The sequence below is a fragment of the Heterocephalus glaber genome, unplaced genomic scaffold (assembly GCF_053883595.1).
Source record: "Heterocephalus glaber isolate CG9 unplaced genomic scaffold, H.glaber_assembly_v1.0 deba00001454, whole genome shotgun sequence".
NCBI lineage: Eukaryota > Metazoa > Chordata > Mammalia > Rodentia > Bathyergidae > Heterocephalus > Heterocephalus glaber.
In genome coordinates this window covers 4,237,218-4,254,357 of record NW_028258303.1, presented here as the reverse complement: position 1 = coordinate 4,254,357, position 17,140 = coordinate 4,237,218, and the positions used below count along the sequence as shown (strand labels likewise).

The following is a 17,140-nucleotide window of genomic DNA, read 5'->3' as shown; positions in this document are numbered from 1 at the left end:
GCAGGGGCAGCTGTCACTCTTCTGGAGACAGATTTGGAACAAATGGCTTGTGAGACAAAGTGGAAACAGGAAGTACATTTAACTGTGTTTAAGTGAAGGATGAAGAATAGTATACACCTGTTGAGATTTATTATGTGATTGGATTAAATATGTATTATTTGCCTGATCGGGTCCAGGATTTCTTAGAGTGGAGTCTGTACTGTCTCAAAATCACAAGAGATTTTGTTGAGTATATATTTTCCTTCACTCACCTGAGGCCTAGAGAATCTAATCACTGTGGATGGGGCAGAATTCTACATAGAACTAGCTCCTTGTACCCCTCAGCTGCCCACTATAATCAACATGTATTTTCTAAACTAAGTTTGCAAAGAACTGTTTGAGAAAGTTGTACAAACATCTTATGTACATTTGTGAAAATATAAGATGTTGTAGTGATCATAGAGAAAGTTCCGATAAGTTCATCTCACATATTTTATTAATTTTATTGATTGAGACAAAGTCTTGCTATGTAATAGTAACCCTTGAATTCTCTACGTTACCCAGCCGGGCCTTAAACTTGAAGTTTTCCTGTCTCATCCTCTTGAGTGCTAAGATTACAGGCGTGCACCCCGCCCCCCCCAATCCCTTTATGGACTTTGATTTAAACTGTTATTCCCTAACAATTTGACTAATTAGCTTAACATGTAAAAATCCAGGAAAAATTATTGTTGATTTTTCTTCTGAAACTTTTCATTCTCAATGCCTACAGAAATTTACTTATGGTTTAAAAAATAGCATATGCACACTATACATGTCTATTGCACATATTGCATTTTTGATGTAATGACTTCAGTTTTTAACCCAATAATGTTTAATTTAGATGATATATTCTTGAAATTTTATTTAATCATCAGCCAACAAGATGTGCTATGAGAGAAATGTTAAATTGAATACTGGTCCTGGTGAGGAGTAATGCCTTGACACGGCACATGTAAGAACTTCTTACCCCAGTGCCTAAACTCAGTAGGTATCAGTGTATGCCTCTTACTATCTAACATACATGCTGTTTTTTCTATATTTATTTGTACATATTTGCAGCACATAATGAGTACATTCATCATTGGAAGTTGGCCCATGTACATAGCAGATCTTAATTCTTTTTACTTCCCCGTGCCCTCTTCCCCCATCTCTGGCTCCACTTTCCATTTGCAGGGGGACCTATCTCCCTATTTTATAATATCTATCTTTTATTTTGCTCTTTAACATATTTGTACTGTGGGGTTCTCATGTAAGAAAAGTGATGTGATAGTTGTTTGTGTGACTGATTTATTTTACTGATTTAATGTTATGGTCCCAAGTTACATCCATTTTCTTACAAATGTCTCACAATTATCTTTATGGCTGAGGAGTACTCCACTGTGTGTAAACAGCACATTTTCTTTATCTATCTGCTGATGGACATACAGATTTAGCTGTTATGAGTTGTGCTGCTATAAACATGGGTATGCATATATCCCTGTAATACGAAGTCTTTAACTCTTTTGTGAAGATACCTACAAGAGAAAGAGCTGGGTCACATGGAGTTTCTAGTTTTAGTTTTTTGGGGAATCTCCACACTGATTTCCATAGTGGTTGTTCTAGTTTACATTTGCAACAATTTAAAAATGTTTCCTTTTCCCCACAGCTTCTGCAGCATTTATTATTGCATTCCTTGGTAATACCCATTCTTTCTGGGGTAAGATGAAACCTCACGTTGTTTTAATTGGCATTTCTCTCTTGTGATTTTGAACATTTTTTCATGTATTTATTTACCATTTTAGTTTCTTTTAAGAAGTATCTATTCATTTCAGTTGCCCATTTTTTTCATTAAGTTTATTGGTATATTTTAGGTATACAGTACAGTTACATTCATCATTGGGATCTTGTAAACACATGATGTATCTTGGTTCTTATTTTTTCCCCATTTCCCCTGCTCTCCCTTGGGTCTTTTATTTGGGGTCTAATTTTTTTTAACTCGTTATATATTCTAGATGTTTGTCCTTTGGCTGAGGAGTAGCCGTCAAGCATTTTTCCACATTCTGTAGTTTGTTTCTTCACTCTAGTCATTAATTTCTTTGCTGTGCAGAAGCTTTGGAACTTGATATAATCCCATTTGTCAATTCTTTTTTTTTTTTTTGGTACCGGGGATCGAACTCAGGTCCTTGCACTTGCGCAGCAGGCAGCGAAACCACTGAGCTAAATCCCCAGCCCTCCAATTGTCAATTCTTGATGTTATTTCTTGCACACATTGAGGTCTTGACATCAGGTGTAGTTGCTTATAATGATCTCCATTTTAAGGATTTTATTTTAGGAATATGAGGAACGAGAAGATTATTTATACAGTTATCCAAAGACAATTGAATGGTAAATAGTGAAGACTATTGTTGAACACAGAAAATAATTTTATGAGATCATGTCTACTATGGTGTCCTCCCTCAAAGATAATAGAAGCATCACTACAGTAATAGGTGGGAAATTCTGCATATAAAACCTGATGGGGAAGACATGTTTTTTCACATATATCTTGATGTTTACTAAGTTTTTTCCTTTTCAAATTAAATATTTTTGATAATTTATTGTAAAATATGTGATGTCCCTCAAGTAGTGAGACCTCATGATATGAGGTAGAAACACAGTGTAAGGCTTCAAATAATCTTGATTTAAAACACTGGATCTATGATTTCTTGACTATGTGTAGATTACTTAAGCTTTGAGTCTCTATTTTCTCATCTGAGACATTGATAATATTTATGGTACTAACACAAAGTAATGTTTATCGTATTGTTTCTTTGACCTTGTACTCAGTTAAATACAACTATTTAAAATATAAAACATATTTTGAAAGGATTATGAGTATTCTAATGACATGTATACAGTATAGAAAGTATAATTTTTTATCAAAAACATAGAATATCTGGTTTCTGTTAAGTCATTGTCATGAATACTTTGCTTCCTATTTGTGCAGTTTTTTTAATTTAAAAAAATTTTATTAGCAAATGTTTGCATTACATAACAATTACATTTATCATGGAGAGTTAGTACATGTACATAACACATCTTAATTCTTATTTCTCTTTTTCTTCCCCTCATTCTCCTATTCCTCCAACTCTTGCTCCTTTTCCCATTTGTAAAAGATCTATCTCCTTGTTTTCTGTTATGTATTTTTTGAAGCAAAACTTTTATTGGTACATTTTAGATATACATAATGGTAACATTCATCATAGGGAATTTGTACCTGTCCATGATATATCTTGCTTCTTCCCTTTTTCTTATTTCCCCCTCCTCCTTCATCCCCTCTTCCCCTCCTTATTTACAAAAGCTACATTTCCATTTTTCCTTCTATTTTCTCTTTTTTTCTTGTCCCTTCTTTGACCCTCCCCCTCCCTTGTTCCCCTTCCCATTTGAACATTTTCTTCCCATTTCCCAATGTCTGTTATACATTTTAGTCTAATCCTTGGACAGAGGACTGTGGTATGCTAACATACAAATGCTTAACTCCATTCTTTCTTCTTTTCAGCAAACTTTGGTAACATGCTTTTGAGAAGTTCAGGAAAATTAAATGTGGGCACCAAGAAAGAGGATGGTGAGAGTACTGCCCCCACCCCTCGTCCGAAGATCTTGCGTTGCAAATGCCACCACCATTGTCCAGAGGACTCAGTCAATAATATTTGCAGGTTGGTGAAATAAATGATTTAAATGTAGCTTTATCAAAGGGTTGCACCTTTTTAATCATAAGTGTTTCCAAAAGTACAATTTGGAGAATAGTGCCTACCTCCATTAACTCGTAGAGCTATGCTACCTTTTGAGAAAGACAGGATTGTATATTACCCTAAACTGGTTCTGGTCATCTCCTCCGTCCAGACAGCCTATAGGTACACAGACACACCACAGATCCCACACTCCTTGTCGGGGAGCAAAAGTCAATTGCTATTTGCCAAACACCTCCTCTCTACAGTCAGTTCAGTAGGAGCAGATGTCACATGTGTGATGTTTTGACCATTCTTCATATTGGTGGTGTTGGTAATTTCAAAAGAACACCTAAGCTGTTGGGAATATTAATAAACTGACTGAGAGAGGAGTACTTTGACAGAATTTATGTGGATCCACCAGATGTTAGGAAAGACATTATCAAAGTACTAGAAAATAAACTACTAAGTTGATAATCATGTTTTATAATGCTTTATAACACTTGAAAGTGAACTGTTTGCATTTGTCACATTTCCTTCTTCCACCTTTATGCAACTGTATCCATTGTGTTTCATACAGTAGCTGCATTTACTCCTGAGATTGAGGACAACGGTGAGTAAAGGGCTGTAGCCTAAGGAAGCCAGAGTGTGCTGAGAAAAATGGAGAAGTGGGCCGGGGATTTAGCTCAGTGGTTTCGCCGTCTGCCCTGCAGGCGCAAGGACCTGAGTTCGACCCCAGTACCGAAAAAAAAAAAAGAAATGGAGAGGGTGGCCAGACAAGAATGGGCCTCAGTTAAATGTCCAAGAAGCAGAGCCTGGCTCTAGAGAGTCTGGACCCAGATAGGGCAGTGGACAGCTAGGTTAGAGCCCAGGTAGACTCTCTGGGCCACTGTGTGCAGCTTTATCTGCCAGGAGAGTAAACAAATCTGAATTCAGTGCATTTTTATCTTCAGAGAACTCTTACAAAGTTTCCTATGATGCACAGTCTAACTGAAGTATCCCAGATCCAAACTGCCTCAGATTTGCAAACTGTTGGAGCATAAACATAATGTCCTGAGTAGAAGATGGATCACACATAAGAATTACAGTTCAAGCACAGGCACTTTAAAAATGTATAAAATTTCCTTCAGGCTATTTGTATAAGGCGTATATAAAACATAAATAAATTTCATTTTTGGATTTTGGTCCCAGCTCAACCTGGGTAAGTTTATTGATATATCACAAAGACCCAGTATATTTAGCACAAGAAATAGACATTAACTGATACAACACAGGGAGAAAAATTGGGTATGATAGAAAATACATCTCTCTTTTAATCAGCAGAGCAACTCAGCATTGCAGGGAATGTTGATTCTTCCTTTCAGACAGGTGGAGTTTGTGATCCAGAGAGGTCTGTGACTAGCTGTTTACTACTAAACACTCCCACCTCACTGAGCTTTGTGATTAAAATAATTTGGAGCTCTGACAGGTTTTCCTGGGAAACAATGTATGTTTAGAGTAAAGAGTGTAGGGAAAATTAAAAAATTTCCTAAGCAGAGAGAAATTAGCAGGTGGAAGCTAATTAAGGGAGTATTTTACTATTTTGTCTAAGTCTATAGTAGTCATGATACATCAGTGTGTATCACCTGGGCTGTTGTCAGGGTGATCATATGTTTAGGATTTTCTACAACTATCTTAATTTCAAATATTTTGTCCCATTTTCCTGTTAAGCGACTGAAGTGTCAGTTGGTTTGGGAGAAGCAGGGGCTGCCTGCTGAAAATGCTCTGCTGTGGGAAGGAGAAGCATGTATGTCCAAAGGAGACTGGCTTCCTAGAGCACAGAGGCCAGAAGCAAGGGACATCACTGTGTCTGGTAGGCTGTGTTAATGTTAGCTGTACACCCAGGAGCACAGGAAAATCATGAGGAGGTCCTGAAGCAGAAGTGGCAGCTGGGAATGACATGATTTGATTTGTTTCTTTGAAAAAATATCTTTGCTGCAGAGTATTGAATGTATGAGAAGTAGACAAAAGTGCAAAGATGAGTTAAGCATGAGAATTTGAAAAGTAGGTTCAGTAAGACTAAATTCATGTGAGAGAAAATGACTTTGAACTAGAATGTTACTGGTGTAGGAGAGTTGGGTGTATTTGAGAAATATATAGAATGTGAAGTTGTGGGTTAATGGATTAGATATGGGAGGAGAGAGAGAAGAGGGGCCTTCCGTGATCCTGGACAAAGATTTAAATGCATAGCATTGCCTTTAATGAAGTTGGACAGAGGAAAGGAAGGAAGTTCCCAGTGTGGGGATATTAGTAGAGATGTCAAAGGGTATGGGCAGTAGGGCACAGATCTCTATGCAGATAGGCATTCAGGAGAGAGTACAAGTAGCTAGAACACTGGTCGTCTTTGCTGAATGGCCTTAAGGTCACAGAGGCCTGTAAGTCCACACATAACTTTTTTCACTTGGAGGTTGATAGGTTGGCTGCCGCTGGGCTGGGCTCTGCTGGGACTGGGGGACCTTGACTTCAGCCCTGCTACTCATTTCTTTATTCTCCTTGGACCAGCAGTTCCCAGGGCTTGTTCTCACTCACATGAGTGTGAGAAAGCAGACCCTTAAAGCCTCTGTGTGATCATGTCCTCCAACGTTCCCTTAATCAAATTAAGTGACGTAGTCAAGCTTGGAATAACAGGAAGTCATTTATATAATGAAGCATGAAGATTTAGGACCAGAAATCGAGAGCATCTACCTGAATAGAAGTGAGCCTGGAGACATTTAATGCTAAGAGGATGTCCCAGGAGACTTAAGTAGTGTTATTGGAACTGGGTGGGCAGAGGGAAGTAGTAAAGGTAGCTGTGTTTACTGTGAGTAGAGGTCAAGGATGAGAAATGAAAAATGCCGGTCAGATGTCATGATGTTAGTAAGAGCAGTCTAGAGATACTCAGTAGAGATCGAAGCCAGATTGAGATGGGCTTGAATAACATGGTTGTCAATTTTTGATTTATGGTAGAAAATGGGAAAAAAACCCCAAAAGAGACAAAATCAGCAATAGTAACAATGGAAGCTCCCAGAAGAAATAATTTGCACTATTACAGTCAACACAGATGGACTAACCTGTAGACATAAACAGGAAAATAATAATTACCAAAATGTTCATAAATACTAGCATGTTTACTTTCACCTATCACTGATCACCACAGTATTCCTAGAGAGATGGAGCATTATTTATATTTTACTTGTAAGAAATCTGAGGCTCTAAAAGCCTATGCAGTTTTCTCAGAAATCTGAGGCATGATGGTCTGGTAAAAAGATCGTGGCCGATTCCCAAGTTGTGAGTTCTTGGCCAGAAGCCATCCCAACACTGGTTCTTAGAGGAGAGCAGCAGCAGCGGGGACCTGCATTGAAAGCCCCAGTTGATTGTTGATGCAGTGATGCCTCCAGGAGCGTCCTCCTGTGAGCTGCGATCTGCCCTGTGGGAATCCCGAGAGAGACGCGCCTGTACCTCCGCATCTGTGTGCGCACACTAATGTCTGTCCTCTGAAGCGGTGCTTCCCGGGCTCTCTCTGGAGAAACACCCACCCCCTCCCCCCGCCATGAGTTGGACCCTGATACTTTTGTAAAGCAGAATAAAAATGAATCATTATAACATGAATTGAAAAAAATTGTAAATTACATGCTTGCTTTTCCTATTTTATGTTATTTCATTTCAGGGCACATGAAACACCCACCCTCTCAATGTGCTACTTAAGTTTCAGTTTTTGGGTTAACCTCCTCACATACCAGTGACAAGGGGTTTGCTGTCTCCAACTGCATGTCTTGAAGACTCTCGGGACAGAAGAAAACCCAGGGGGCTGCTGGGCTCTTTGCAGTTTGCTGAGTGCAGTGGTGTAGGTGCTTAGGTGCTTCTGACCTCTGTCTACATAGTGTGTGTTCTGTTTGTTATCTTGTACACCTCCCCTTGTGTGATGAATGCCACTATAAGCCATTCAGTTTTTGACACTGTTGCCCAGGCCATCTAAACATCCAGCTTTATAATTTTCCCCCCAATAAAAGATGCTGATTTCAAATAATAGTTCTTAGGAGAATGGTGAGTCCTTCATTAGAACTTGTCCTTTAGTTGTAAGAGTCTGTGATTGCAAATTAACTGATGAAGTCTTTTATGAAAAATTACTCCTCTTTTGTGCCTCTTATTAGTCAGAAATGAAAATGTTAAATGGGCCCAGTTTGTTGTTACACACAGAGAACCATTGAAGATTGTTGAGCAGAGAAACAAAACATAAGATCTATCAGGATACACTATAGAACAGTGATGGCAAACCTTTTAGGTCTTTCAGTGATACAGGCAGCCTGCTGCAGCACGTATGCTATAGGTTTGCCACCAATGCTTTGGAGAATGGGTTAGTGTTAGAGACAAGAAGGAAGACCTTCTAGGAGGCTTTGAAAGGAATAGTGAGGTAACTCTCACAGAGGGACCTTGTCATTCATGTTGTAACCTTGCCTTTTCTGAATACAGAGATGACTCAGAGGAAAAGCGAAAGAAGTGCACACAGAACTAGAAACATTTTATTCTGTTTCCCTCCAACCCTATGGGAATCCTCCATCTAGGAAAGAAAACAAAAACCGAAAACCTTAGGATCCAATTACTTTGGTAATTACTACTGCTCAGCATTCTTTGCTTATTTCCCAGTTGGTAGGAAACATTTCAGTAGCTTACAATTTCTACTCTCATTGCTTAAAGTTGGACAGATGTCCCTCTTCTAGGATTGGTGGCCTTCGTAGATGAGGAGCTCCTCAAAAGCAAAGGTCACATCCCCTGACCCTGTGTCCTCAGCACCTCGATCCACCTGAGTCCCAGTGTGCTCCATGGATATAAAATGAACCCCTGGTGAATAAGCTGTGGCCCTCAGCTGACTACAATGTACATGATTTATACAGCAACTCTACAAACTTTATGTATCTTTGAGTTTACCTGTGACAGAAAATTCTGAAAACTTACTTTATTTCCTTAGGTCTGAAATAGATATTTTAGAACACCAGATTTCCTTAAGTGTTTGTTTACAAATGACTTAAACCAGCATTTAAAAATCCAACCTGAATGAAAATTGAATTAATGAAAATTAAGTTAATAAAAATTAATTCTAGTATTTGTTACATATTGGGGGAAAAAGTAATAAATATTGATCATTCAAGAGAACTGTTAATCCTCATAGGCAGATGACATTGAGCAGATGCAATTAATTTTGATTGAGAGCAGATTTAAAATAATGCTTTTAAATTTTCTGTTATCTAATTGAGCAAAGCAGATAAAATCTTTGGTAATTATTTTAGAGTTAATTTAATCTATATAAAGATTTGAGCTAGTCGGAATGTTCAGAAATAGTTCCTTCTCAGCCATGGTGACTGTTTGTGAACAAGCTTGGGGTTTGCAATAAATGTGAGACCTTAGTAGAAGAATAGAGTTAAAAAGACCAAAGCTTGGACGTGCCTCACAAAACTGTGTTCATGTTGAGTAAAGATACTGCCAGTGCAGTTTTAGGTGCCTTGTGAAATTGATTTCTTACCATCTGCAATAATGTAGGAAAGAGGTGCACTCCAGAAGGCCATTTAACCCATTGGATAAGAAACGAGAGGAGATAAAAAGCTTGCAGTCTCTGGAAATGTAACTGCATGCCTAAAAAGGGGATTGGGCCGGGGATTTAGCTCAGTGGTTCCACTGCCTGCCTCACAAGCGCAAGGTCCCGAGTTCAATCCCCAGTACCAAAAACAACAACAACAACAAAAAACCCCCCAAAAGTTCTGTCACTTCATTTCCTTAGGGCCGGGGATTTAGGTCAGTGGTTCCGCTGCTCGCAACTACAAGGACCCGAGTTCGATCCCCAGTATCAAAAAAAGGGGGGATCACTTGGCCCTTCCAAGGTTTAAAACAGAAAGACCCCTTACTTGATGAAGTATGTTCACTTGGACACACTAAAATCTCTTTGAGGCAGTTAATAGCCTAATGATCTTTCTGGATGTTCCAGAAATGCCTTTGCTTTTGGAACATCGGGGAATTTTAACAATCTGTAGAACCACCCAAGGGTTATAGTAAAAGTTGTATTATTACTTTTTTGACATCATGTAACCTTTAAGTTCTCAAGTGCTTTGTTTTTTGTAAATTAAAGTCCTGTCAGGAGATATTCAGCATTGGTGACTGAGTACGTGGGTGTGACCACAACTGTGTTCCATTCTGATCACCCTTCTTGGCCGTAACACAGAGGGACGGGATTCTGGAAGTGTTGCCGTTTTCTCTGTCTGTGTTCATAACCATTACTCCAGTTCAGTGATTGGGCCTATAATTATGTGTACATCCTACTGCTCCAATTTTGTTTAAAATTCTTTCTTCTTTGGTTTCCTTTGTGGTTCTTCATCTCTTCTTCACTTTGAGCACTCTGGGGGTGATGGGGTGATAATCTGCTTATATAAGACTAAGTTAAACATGGCACCTAGGCAGTGGGGTACTCACATAAATCTGCTGTGGGAGCTGAATTCCCTTCCTGACATCCAGCCATGGAATCTCAGTGGTGGGCAGAGTTCATTGGCCTTGACTCTGGGCCTTAGTTTTGTTTACACGTGCTGGCTTGAAGGTTGAAAGCTTCCAAGTAATTCTCAAGCTTCATAAATGTACTGCAAGTGTCCAGTTAATTTCTCTGGTTAGATAGCAGTTTCAGAGAGAAGCTTATAAATCACTTTTGCTTAGTTGAAGATTATATGCACAGAAACGGCTTTATCACCTCCTCCTTCAACTGGATATTTGATTCCTTTGTGAGTTTATGGTGAATGGAACATTGATTCTTTTCTCGAAGGTCCCTCTTTCTTACTTTTGCTTCTTTATATTTTTGGCTTCTTCCTCTTTGCAAACAGGGGAGTGAATTTTTAAAGCTTGAATATACTTTCCCTGATGTTTATGTTTCCTAGGACCTTATAACATTAACTTACCAACAGCTTTACTACATTTTCTCATCCCTTTCTTGATTTTTATAAATTATCCAGAAGTCCATTTCCATATACTCAGGTTTGAGTAAGAGGAACTCACAATAAGCAAGAAATAGTCTTGAGCTCTAATCTACATATCAACTGCACAAGCCCCTGTATATTCATGTCAGAAAATTAGGGTAACTGTTATTTCTGATAATTTCTGAATCTTGCTTATGATAAGAAATACATGAGGGATGATTGAAATATGTTTAAATTTTCAAAAATTTTATCACAGTGAAAGAAACACTAGCATTAATTCCTCCAAAGTACTCCCCTTTGGTTCAAACACACTTTTCCCATCTTTCTAGCCACTTTCTGAAGCAGTTTTAGTAGTCCTCTTTTATGAGAGTCTTTATAAGGGGTCATTAAAAAAACAGTGAGTAAAGCTGCTGAATTCCATGTGAAGGGAAGTCAGGCTCACAAAAACATGGTGTGCCCTTATCTACCTTAGTCAGCAGACGCAGCACCATGTGACTTCCAGCTCTTCCCCATGTCAAAATGACCATGAAAGGGAAACATTTTGAATCAACTCAGGACATCAGGACACCCAGACAGTCATGACAGTACAACTAAAGACACAAAAGAGAACTTGAACTGCTTCAGAGAGTGGCAAGAGTGATGGGATAAGTGTATCTGAAGGAAGGGGGAGGATTTTGAGTGGGATTAATGGCAATGTGTCTTTTACTGTAATAAATTTTTTAAAAATTTTAAACATTGATCATAGTTTCTGATCATACCCCACAAGTTACACAATCTAAATATGTAGGAAACAAATTTTAAAATCACACAAGTATTGTTCATTCATGTTATTTAAATTTCAAGAAACAGCTGTATTATTTATTGTTTTTAACATTTACATGCTTTACATTTCCATAGAACTTTCATAAATTTATTAAAATGCCCCAGGAGAATTCAGAGCATGGGCTGTTCAGAGACAGTCTTTCTTCTGTGGCAATATTCATGCATTTGACCTTCGTCTAGCAAAGTGATCTATCATTGGCCTCCTCGCTATTCATTAATACACTTGAACTTTGCTTTGCTACTTCTTATAGACTGAGGTCTGTTGGATCACTTGGGCTTATAAACCAAGTAAACACTTCTAAGGATGTTGATGATAACTGAAGGGCGGATGCATGGCAGAGTGCTGCTACCACTGATGCAGAATAGACAGACCTACAAATCACGGCTAATACCATCCTCACAGCTTTCTTCCTACATCACATTGTCATGTCTGTCTTGAATCCTGAGCGTGCATATGAATGAGACAAGGGTGACAGTATGGTTCAGTGGTTTATTTCTGAGGACATGCAATAGTGGTTTATTACTGATGTTGGGCATCCCCTGGGATTCATCACCTCGATGTGTAGCTCCAGTTCTTGTGAGAATGAAGTCAGAAGACCTTGATTCAAGGCCTGATTCTATAACTACTTTTTAAATTTTTTATTGTTATATGTTTGCAATGCATAATAATTATACTTTTGGGGAATTGATATGTACCTTAGTGCAATGGTGGCAAACCTATGGCACGTATGTTATTTGTTTTTATTTTAAGACAAAAAATGTTAACGTCTGAGTTGTTTTTTCTAAACCAAAACTTCAGCATTCAAGTTTAATTGTAGTGTTGGTACTTTGCAATAAACAATTGGATTTTAGTGGATTTTGAGTTGCAGTTTGGGTGCTTGGCTATAAAGTTTTACCATCACAGCCTTACTGTAATTATTTTTGACTTTGCATAAGGTTATTACTATTTTTTTTTTGGTACCGGGGATCGAACTTGGGTCCTTGCGCTTGCACAGCAGGCGGCAAAACCACTAAGCTAAATCCCCGGCTCATAAGGTTATTACTTTCTCAATTTCTCCACCTATAAAATAGAAATATTACTATCTTCTTGTTATTCAGAGGACTAAATGACATAGAAAAAGAGAGTATAAATCCAGGAAAACGTATAAAAAATAAAAATTGTTTGTTTCCATTTTTGTGTCAGAACACTTTGTGTTGTGGATCTTTGGCTGCTCCTGGTTCTAGCCCAGATGGCTTACAACAAAGCTTACTCTCGCCCTGTGACAGGTCAGCCTGCAAAGCAGAGGAAGCAGGGACACAGTCATCGTTGCTCAGTCTACCATGCTGCTTCAGCACCTTCCTGGCTTTAACTGTGGTGTTTGGGATGAGATGAGTGTACTTCCCTAGCTCAGGCAGGTGGAGCCAGCATCAGCATGCACCTGCATGGGGCCAGCCCTTGGCCTTTCTCCCTCACTGTGCCCTTCTGGGAAATTACTGATGCTCTCTGAGCCTCAGTTTCCTCACACAGGAGTTGAGGATAGTACTACCTTCCTCAGAGTTGTTTGGTTGAGATTTATCTGGAGAAATTTCCATCTGGGAAGGCCCAAAGTGAGTTCAGCAAGTGGTATATATGGTTATTAATGTCAATTCATGATTGTTATATGGAAATTTTGATTCCTCCTTCCTCATGAACTTCTGTGTAAAGAATGTATTACCAGGTGTTTTGAAGACAAATCCACATTCATAAAAGGAAATTTTGAGATTGTCTGAACAGTTTGTAGCCTGTACTGGTGATTCATTTTCTCCCTATTTGCATTGAAACAAATGCTACACATCCTTCATCTCACCTCCCCAGACATACTAACTCATTCTCACTCTCCCACTGCCTTGGCTGTCTCCCTTCAGCACAGACGGATACTGCTTCACAATGATAGAGGAAGACGACTCTGGGCTGCCTGTTGTCACTTCCGGATGTCTAGGACTGGAAGGCTCTGATTTTCAGTGTCGGGTAAGGACGACAACTTGATTTTACTTTGTAACCTTGCATTGGCTAGATTTCCAGCAAGATCCAAGCAAGGCAAAACAGTTGTTTTTCATGGCCAGCCATTAGTAATTTGGAAAAAAATTGAAAATTCTCACTGGACCAATTCTCCCTTCATTTTGAATTTTGAAATAGTGTCTCATTAGATTACCTTCTAAATCCAATTTACCTAATTGCATTAAGCCAAGACTTCTTCAGTTTATGTATACTAGTTATTACAGACATAATAGTAATTTTGTTGAAATGCAGAAGTTGCAGTAAGATAGAACAGGATAATTTGAACCTGATAGCAAATAATATTTTTAAGATGCACAATATTATAAGAATTTTAAGGTAAGTTTTCTAATGATTATTTTTTATGTCTTAGTATGACATTGAAACAGAATAAACTTGCTAATAGTTGTGTGGGTTCAATTTTAGGACACTCCCATTCCTCATCAAAGAAGATCCATTGAATGCTGCACAGAAAGGAATGAATGTAATAAAGACCTACACCCTACACTGCCTCCCCTGAAGAACAGAGGTAAGGCCTGGAAGGCTTCCAGCTGGAAAAGGTTAGGTGTAAGGCAAGCAAGCATGCAGTCATTGTCTTTCCCTGCATCTCTCCAGCGTGACTTCTCCTCTGTCCAGCCAGGTTGGATCTCTGCATGGTCCTTTCCAGAGCAGTGTGCCTGTGTCATGTGCCCCTGCTGAGGCAGAGGACTGTAAGACCACAGGATCTGTCATTCAGAGACAGCAAATGTCCTCAGGACAGTAGGTATGGCCCTCTGCAGATGCTCCTGGTTTGACTCCTAGCCACATCTCTCCAGAAGGCCACGGCTCCTAGAACTCGCACTCTGTAGACAGTGCTTTCTCTCACCCCAGAAGCACTCAGAAGTTATATATATCTCTAAGACTACCTTTGAGCTACATCGATTTTGAAGATAAAGACCTTTTAAGGGGCGAAATAGATTATTTGCTGTGTACCGCTGCATTTTATCTATGCTAGAGTAATTTTCATCAAAGCATGTATCAGTATATTGACAAGATGTCTTAAAGGTTTTAATTTTAAAGTTTACACAGTTGTTTCTCATTAAAAACAATATTGTACCCTAAACAACTTTTTGTTAGAAGCAGCTCCCATATTTCCTTTTTCCTCCTTACTCTCACCATGGAATAAATGATGTGCCATTATAGACTTTTAAGTCCTAAGTCTTGTATAGGTGGCTTAAAATGATCCCTCGAGGTTCATTTTATTTTTGAAAAGAGAAAAGCTCCTCAACAAAATATAATGGAGTTTATTGGCTTTGATAACCTTTTATGAATATTTTCCTGCTGTAACCTAGAAACAATGCAATATTGATTCATAAAAATTCACAAAGGAAACTCACAGTTCTTTTAATTCTTCCAAACAACATAAGCATTAAGAACATAGAAATGGATGAAGAAAATTCTTTCTTCCAAGAAGTGTTCTCTAGGATATGAGAAAGAAAATCTGAATAACTAATTTATACAATGATACCTCAGTCACTGAGCTCAGTTTGTTACAAATTTGTGAAAAATTTGAGAACTGAATGTATTTTTTTCATAAGAAATAATGGAAAACTAAATAATTGGTTCTGAGGCCCAAATATTATAAATTAATTTTTCCAGCATTTTAACAAATTTTGCAATGATTTCTTGTTGAACTCTACCATGGTTCTCACAGTTTTCCTCTTAGCTTTACTGCTGGTATCACTAACTTTTTTTGAACCCATGAGTATGATATTTGCGCAAATAAAGTTAAAAACAGAAAAAAGCCACAGTGAGGAATGTTGTGACGCAGGGACACAAGTGCTAGCTGTAGTCGGGGCGAGCGTGGAGCTTTGTCTGCAGCGTAGCCCCTGTGTCTGCAGTGAGCCGTGGGACTCAGTCCCTACGGGTTTCTTCAGTCGGATTTTCAGTTTGACTACAGAGAGCAGTTGACGTACACTGAGCAGATTTCTGTTTTTTTTTTTTTTTTTTTTTTGAACTTTGCTGTTCGAGTAGTGGGAAGCTCGAGCTCGGAGCGAGTCCACAGCCGCAGTATCACTGTGTCTGATCAGGACGAGCTCCGTATTTGAGCTAGGTAATAAAGTGACCTACAGACAATGGACCGTGAGTGGCGAGCTCCGTCTGGGGTGGGAGGAGGTCACAGTGGCCTCATAGCAGTGACCCTTGAATGAGACTGTAAGGACAGATAAGACTTTTCTAAATAGGTAGAGCAGGATAGGCTGAGTAAATGAAAATTGAGAAATTAGAATGACTAGTGCACGCCAAGCATCGTGCTGAGTATTACATTAGCCCACCTGAACCTCACTGCGACCTTTAAGGCACTCTTCCCACTGTAAAGATGAAGAAATGGCAGCAAAGATCCACACACTTCACCCACTTTGTACAGCCTGTGGCTGGCTCAGTTTGCTCTGCTCATTCCTGGGGAGAAGCCACGGCAAAGCAGAGTGCCCGAGGATAGCAGTCTTCTACCGCGGAGGAAGTGTGCACAGCAGTGAGATCAAGTGTGGTCCTTCAGCATAAACCAAACTGACCAGGGAGGCCTGGGAACCCTCAGCGGAGGACACAGGGTCAGTGCAGAGGGAGAGGGTGTGCCAAAGTCTCTTCCCCCAAACATTGCTTCTTATCATCACTTTTTTTCCCCGTTACGTTTATTGGTACATTTTAGGTATGCAACACAGTTACATTCATCATTGGGATCTTGTACCTGTACATGATGTATCTTGGTTCTTATTTTTCCCCATTCTTCTGCCCTCCCTCCACGCCCTCCACCACTCCCTATTTACACTTTTTTTTTTTCTCATATTTTTTCTTTTCCCTTCTTTCCTTTCCCCTGCCCCTCCCACTTCCCCTACTCCTTTAGACCTTTTCTTCCTATTTCACATTATCAGTTATACATCTTGATCCTTATTTGCACTTAGTTTTTCACACCACAAACTATTTGGTATTTACATGTGTCCTATTTATTTTAGTTAAGAGTGTGGCATCAATGTGCATCCATTTAGCTATGAATGTCCCTAGTTTCTCATTCTTTATGGCTGAGTAGTTCTCCATTTTATAAAAAAACCACATCTTCAGGGGCCGGGCATTTAGCTCAGTGTTTCTGTCGCCTGCCTTGAAAGCACAAGGACCTGAGTTCGATCCCTGGTACCCAAAAAACCAAAAAACACATCTTCTTTATCCAGTCTCCAGTTGATAGGCAATTGGGCTGTTTCCAAGTTTTAGCTATTACAAACTGAGCTGCTATGAACATGTGTGTGCATATATTGCTGTGGTATGATTCTTTTAATTTTTTGGGAAGATACCCAGCAGGGGAATAGCTGGGTCAAATGGGACCTCCAGCCCTAGTTCTTTGAGGTATCTCCGTACTGATTTCCACAGTGGTTGCCCCAGTCTGCACTCCTACCAACAATAGAGAAGGGTTCCTTTCTCCCCACAGCCCTGCCAGCATTTGTTATTGGTTGATTTCATGATAGCAGCCATTCTTTGTGGGGTGAGGTGGAATCTCAGCATTGTTTTCATCTGCAACTCTCAAATGACCAGTGATGTTGAACATTTTTTCATATGTTTATTTGCTGCTTTTACTTCTTTGTGTGAGAAATGTCTGTTCATTTCAG

The 17,140-nt window shown here is 39.2% G+C and overlaps 1 protein-coding gene across 17 annotated transcripts in view; it reads left to right on the top strand.

Moving 5' to 3' along the window:
• Nucleotides 1–17,140, top strand: part of Bmpr1b (bone morphogenetic protein receptor type 1B) — a 444,906-nt gene that overhangs the window by 385,005 nt on the left and 42,761 nt on the right. For all 17 annotated transcript variants that reach the window (XR_015452872.1, XM_013073337.3, XM_013073339.3 and 14 more), the window contains 3 exons: nucleotides 3,536–3,692; nucleotides 13,379–13,481; nucleotides 13,935–14,037. Coding sequence is in view for 16 of the 17 variants with exons in the window: in XM_013073337.3 (XP_012928791.1) it covers nucleotides 3,536–3,692; nucleotides 13,379–13,481; nucleotides 13,935–14,037 (363 nt within the window). In the remaining variant the exon portion in view is untranslated. The remainder of the gene's footprint in view (nucleotides 1–3,535; nucleotides 3,693–13,378; nucleotides 13,482–13,934; nucleotides 14,038–17,140) is intronic.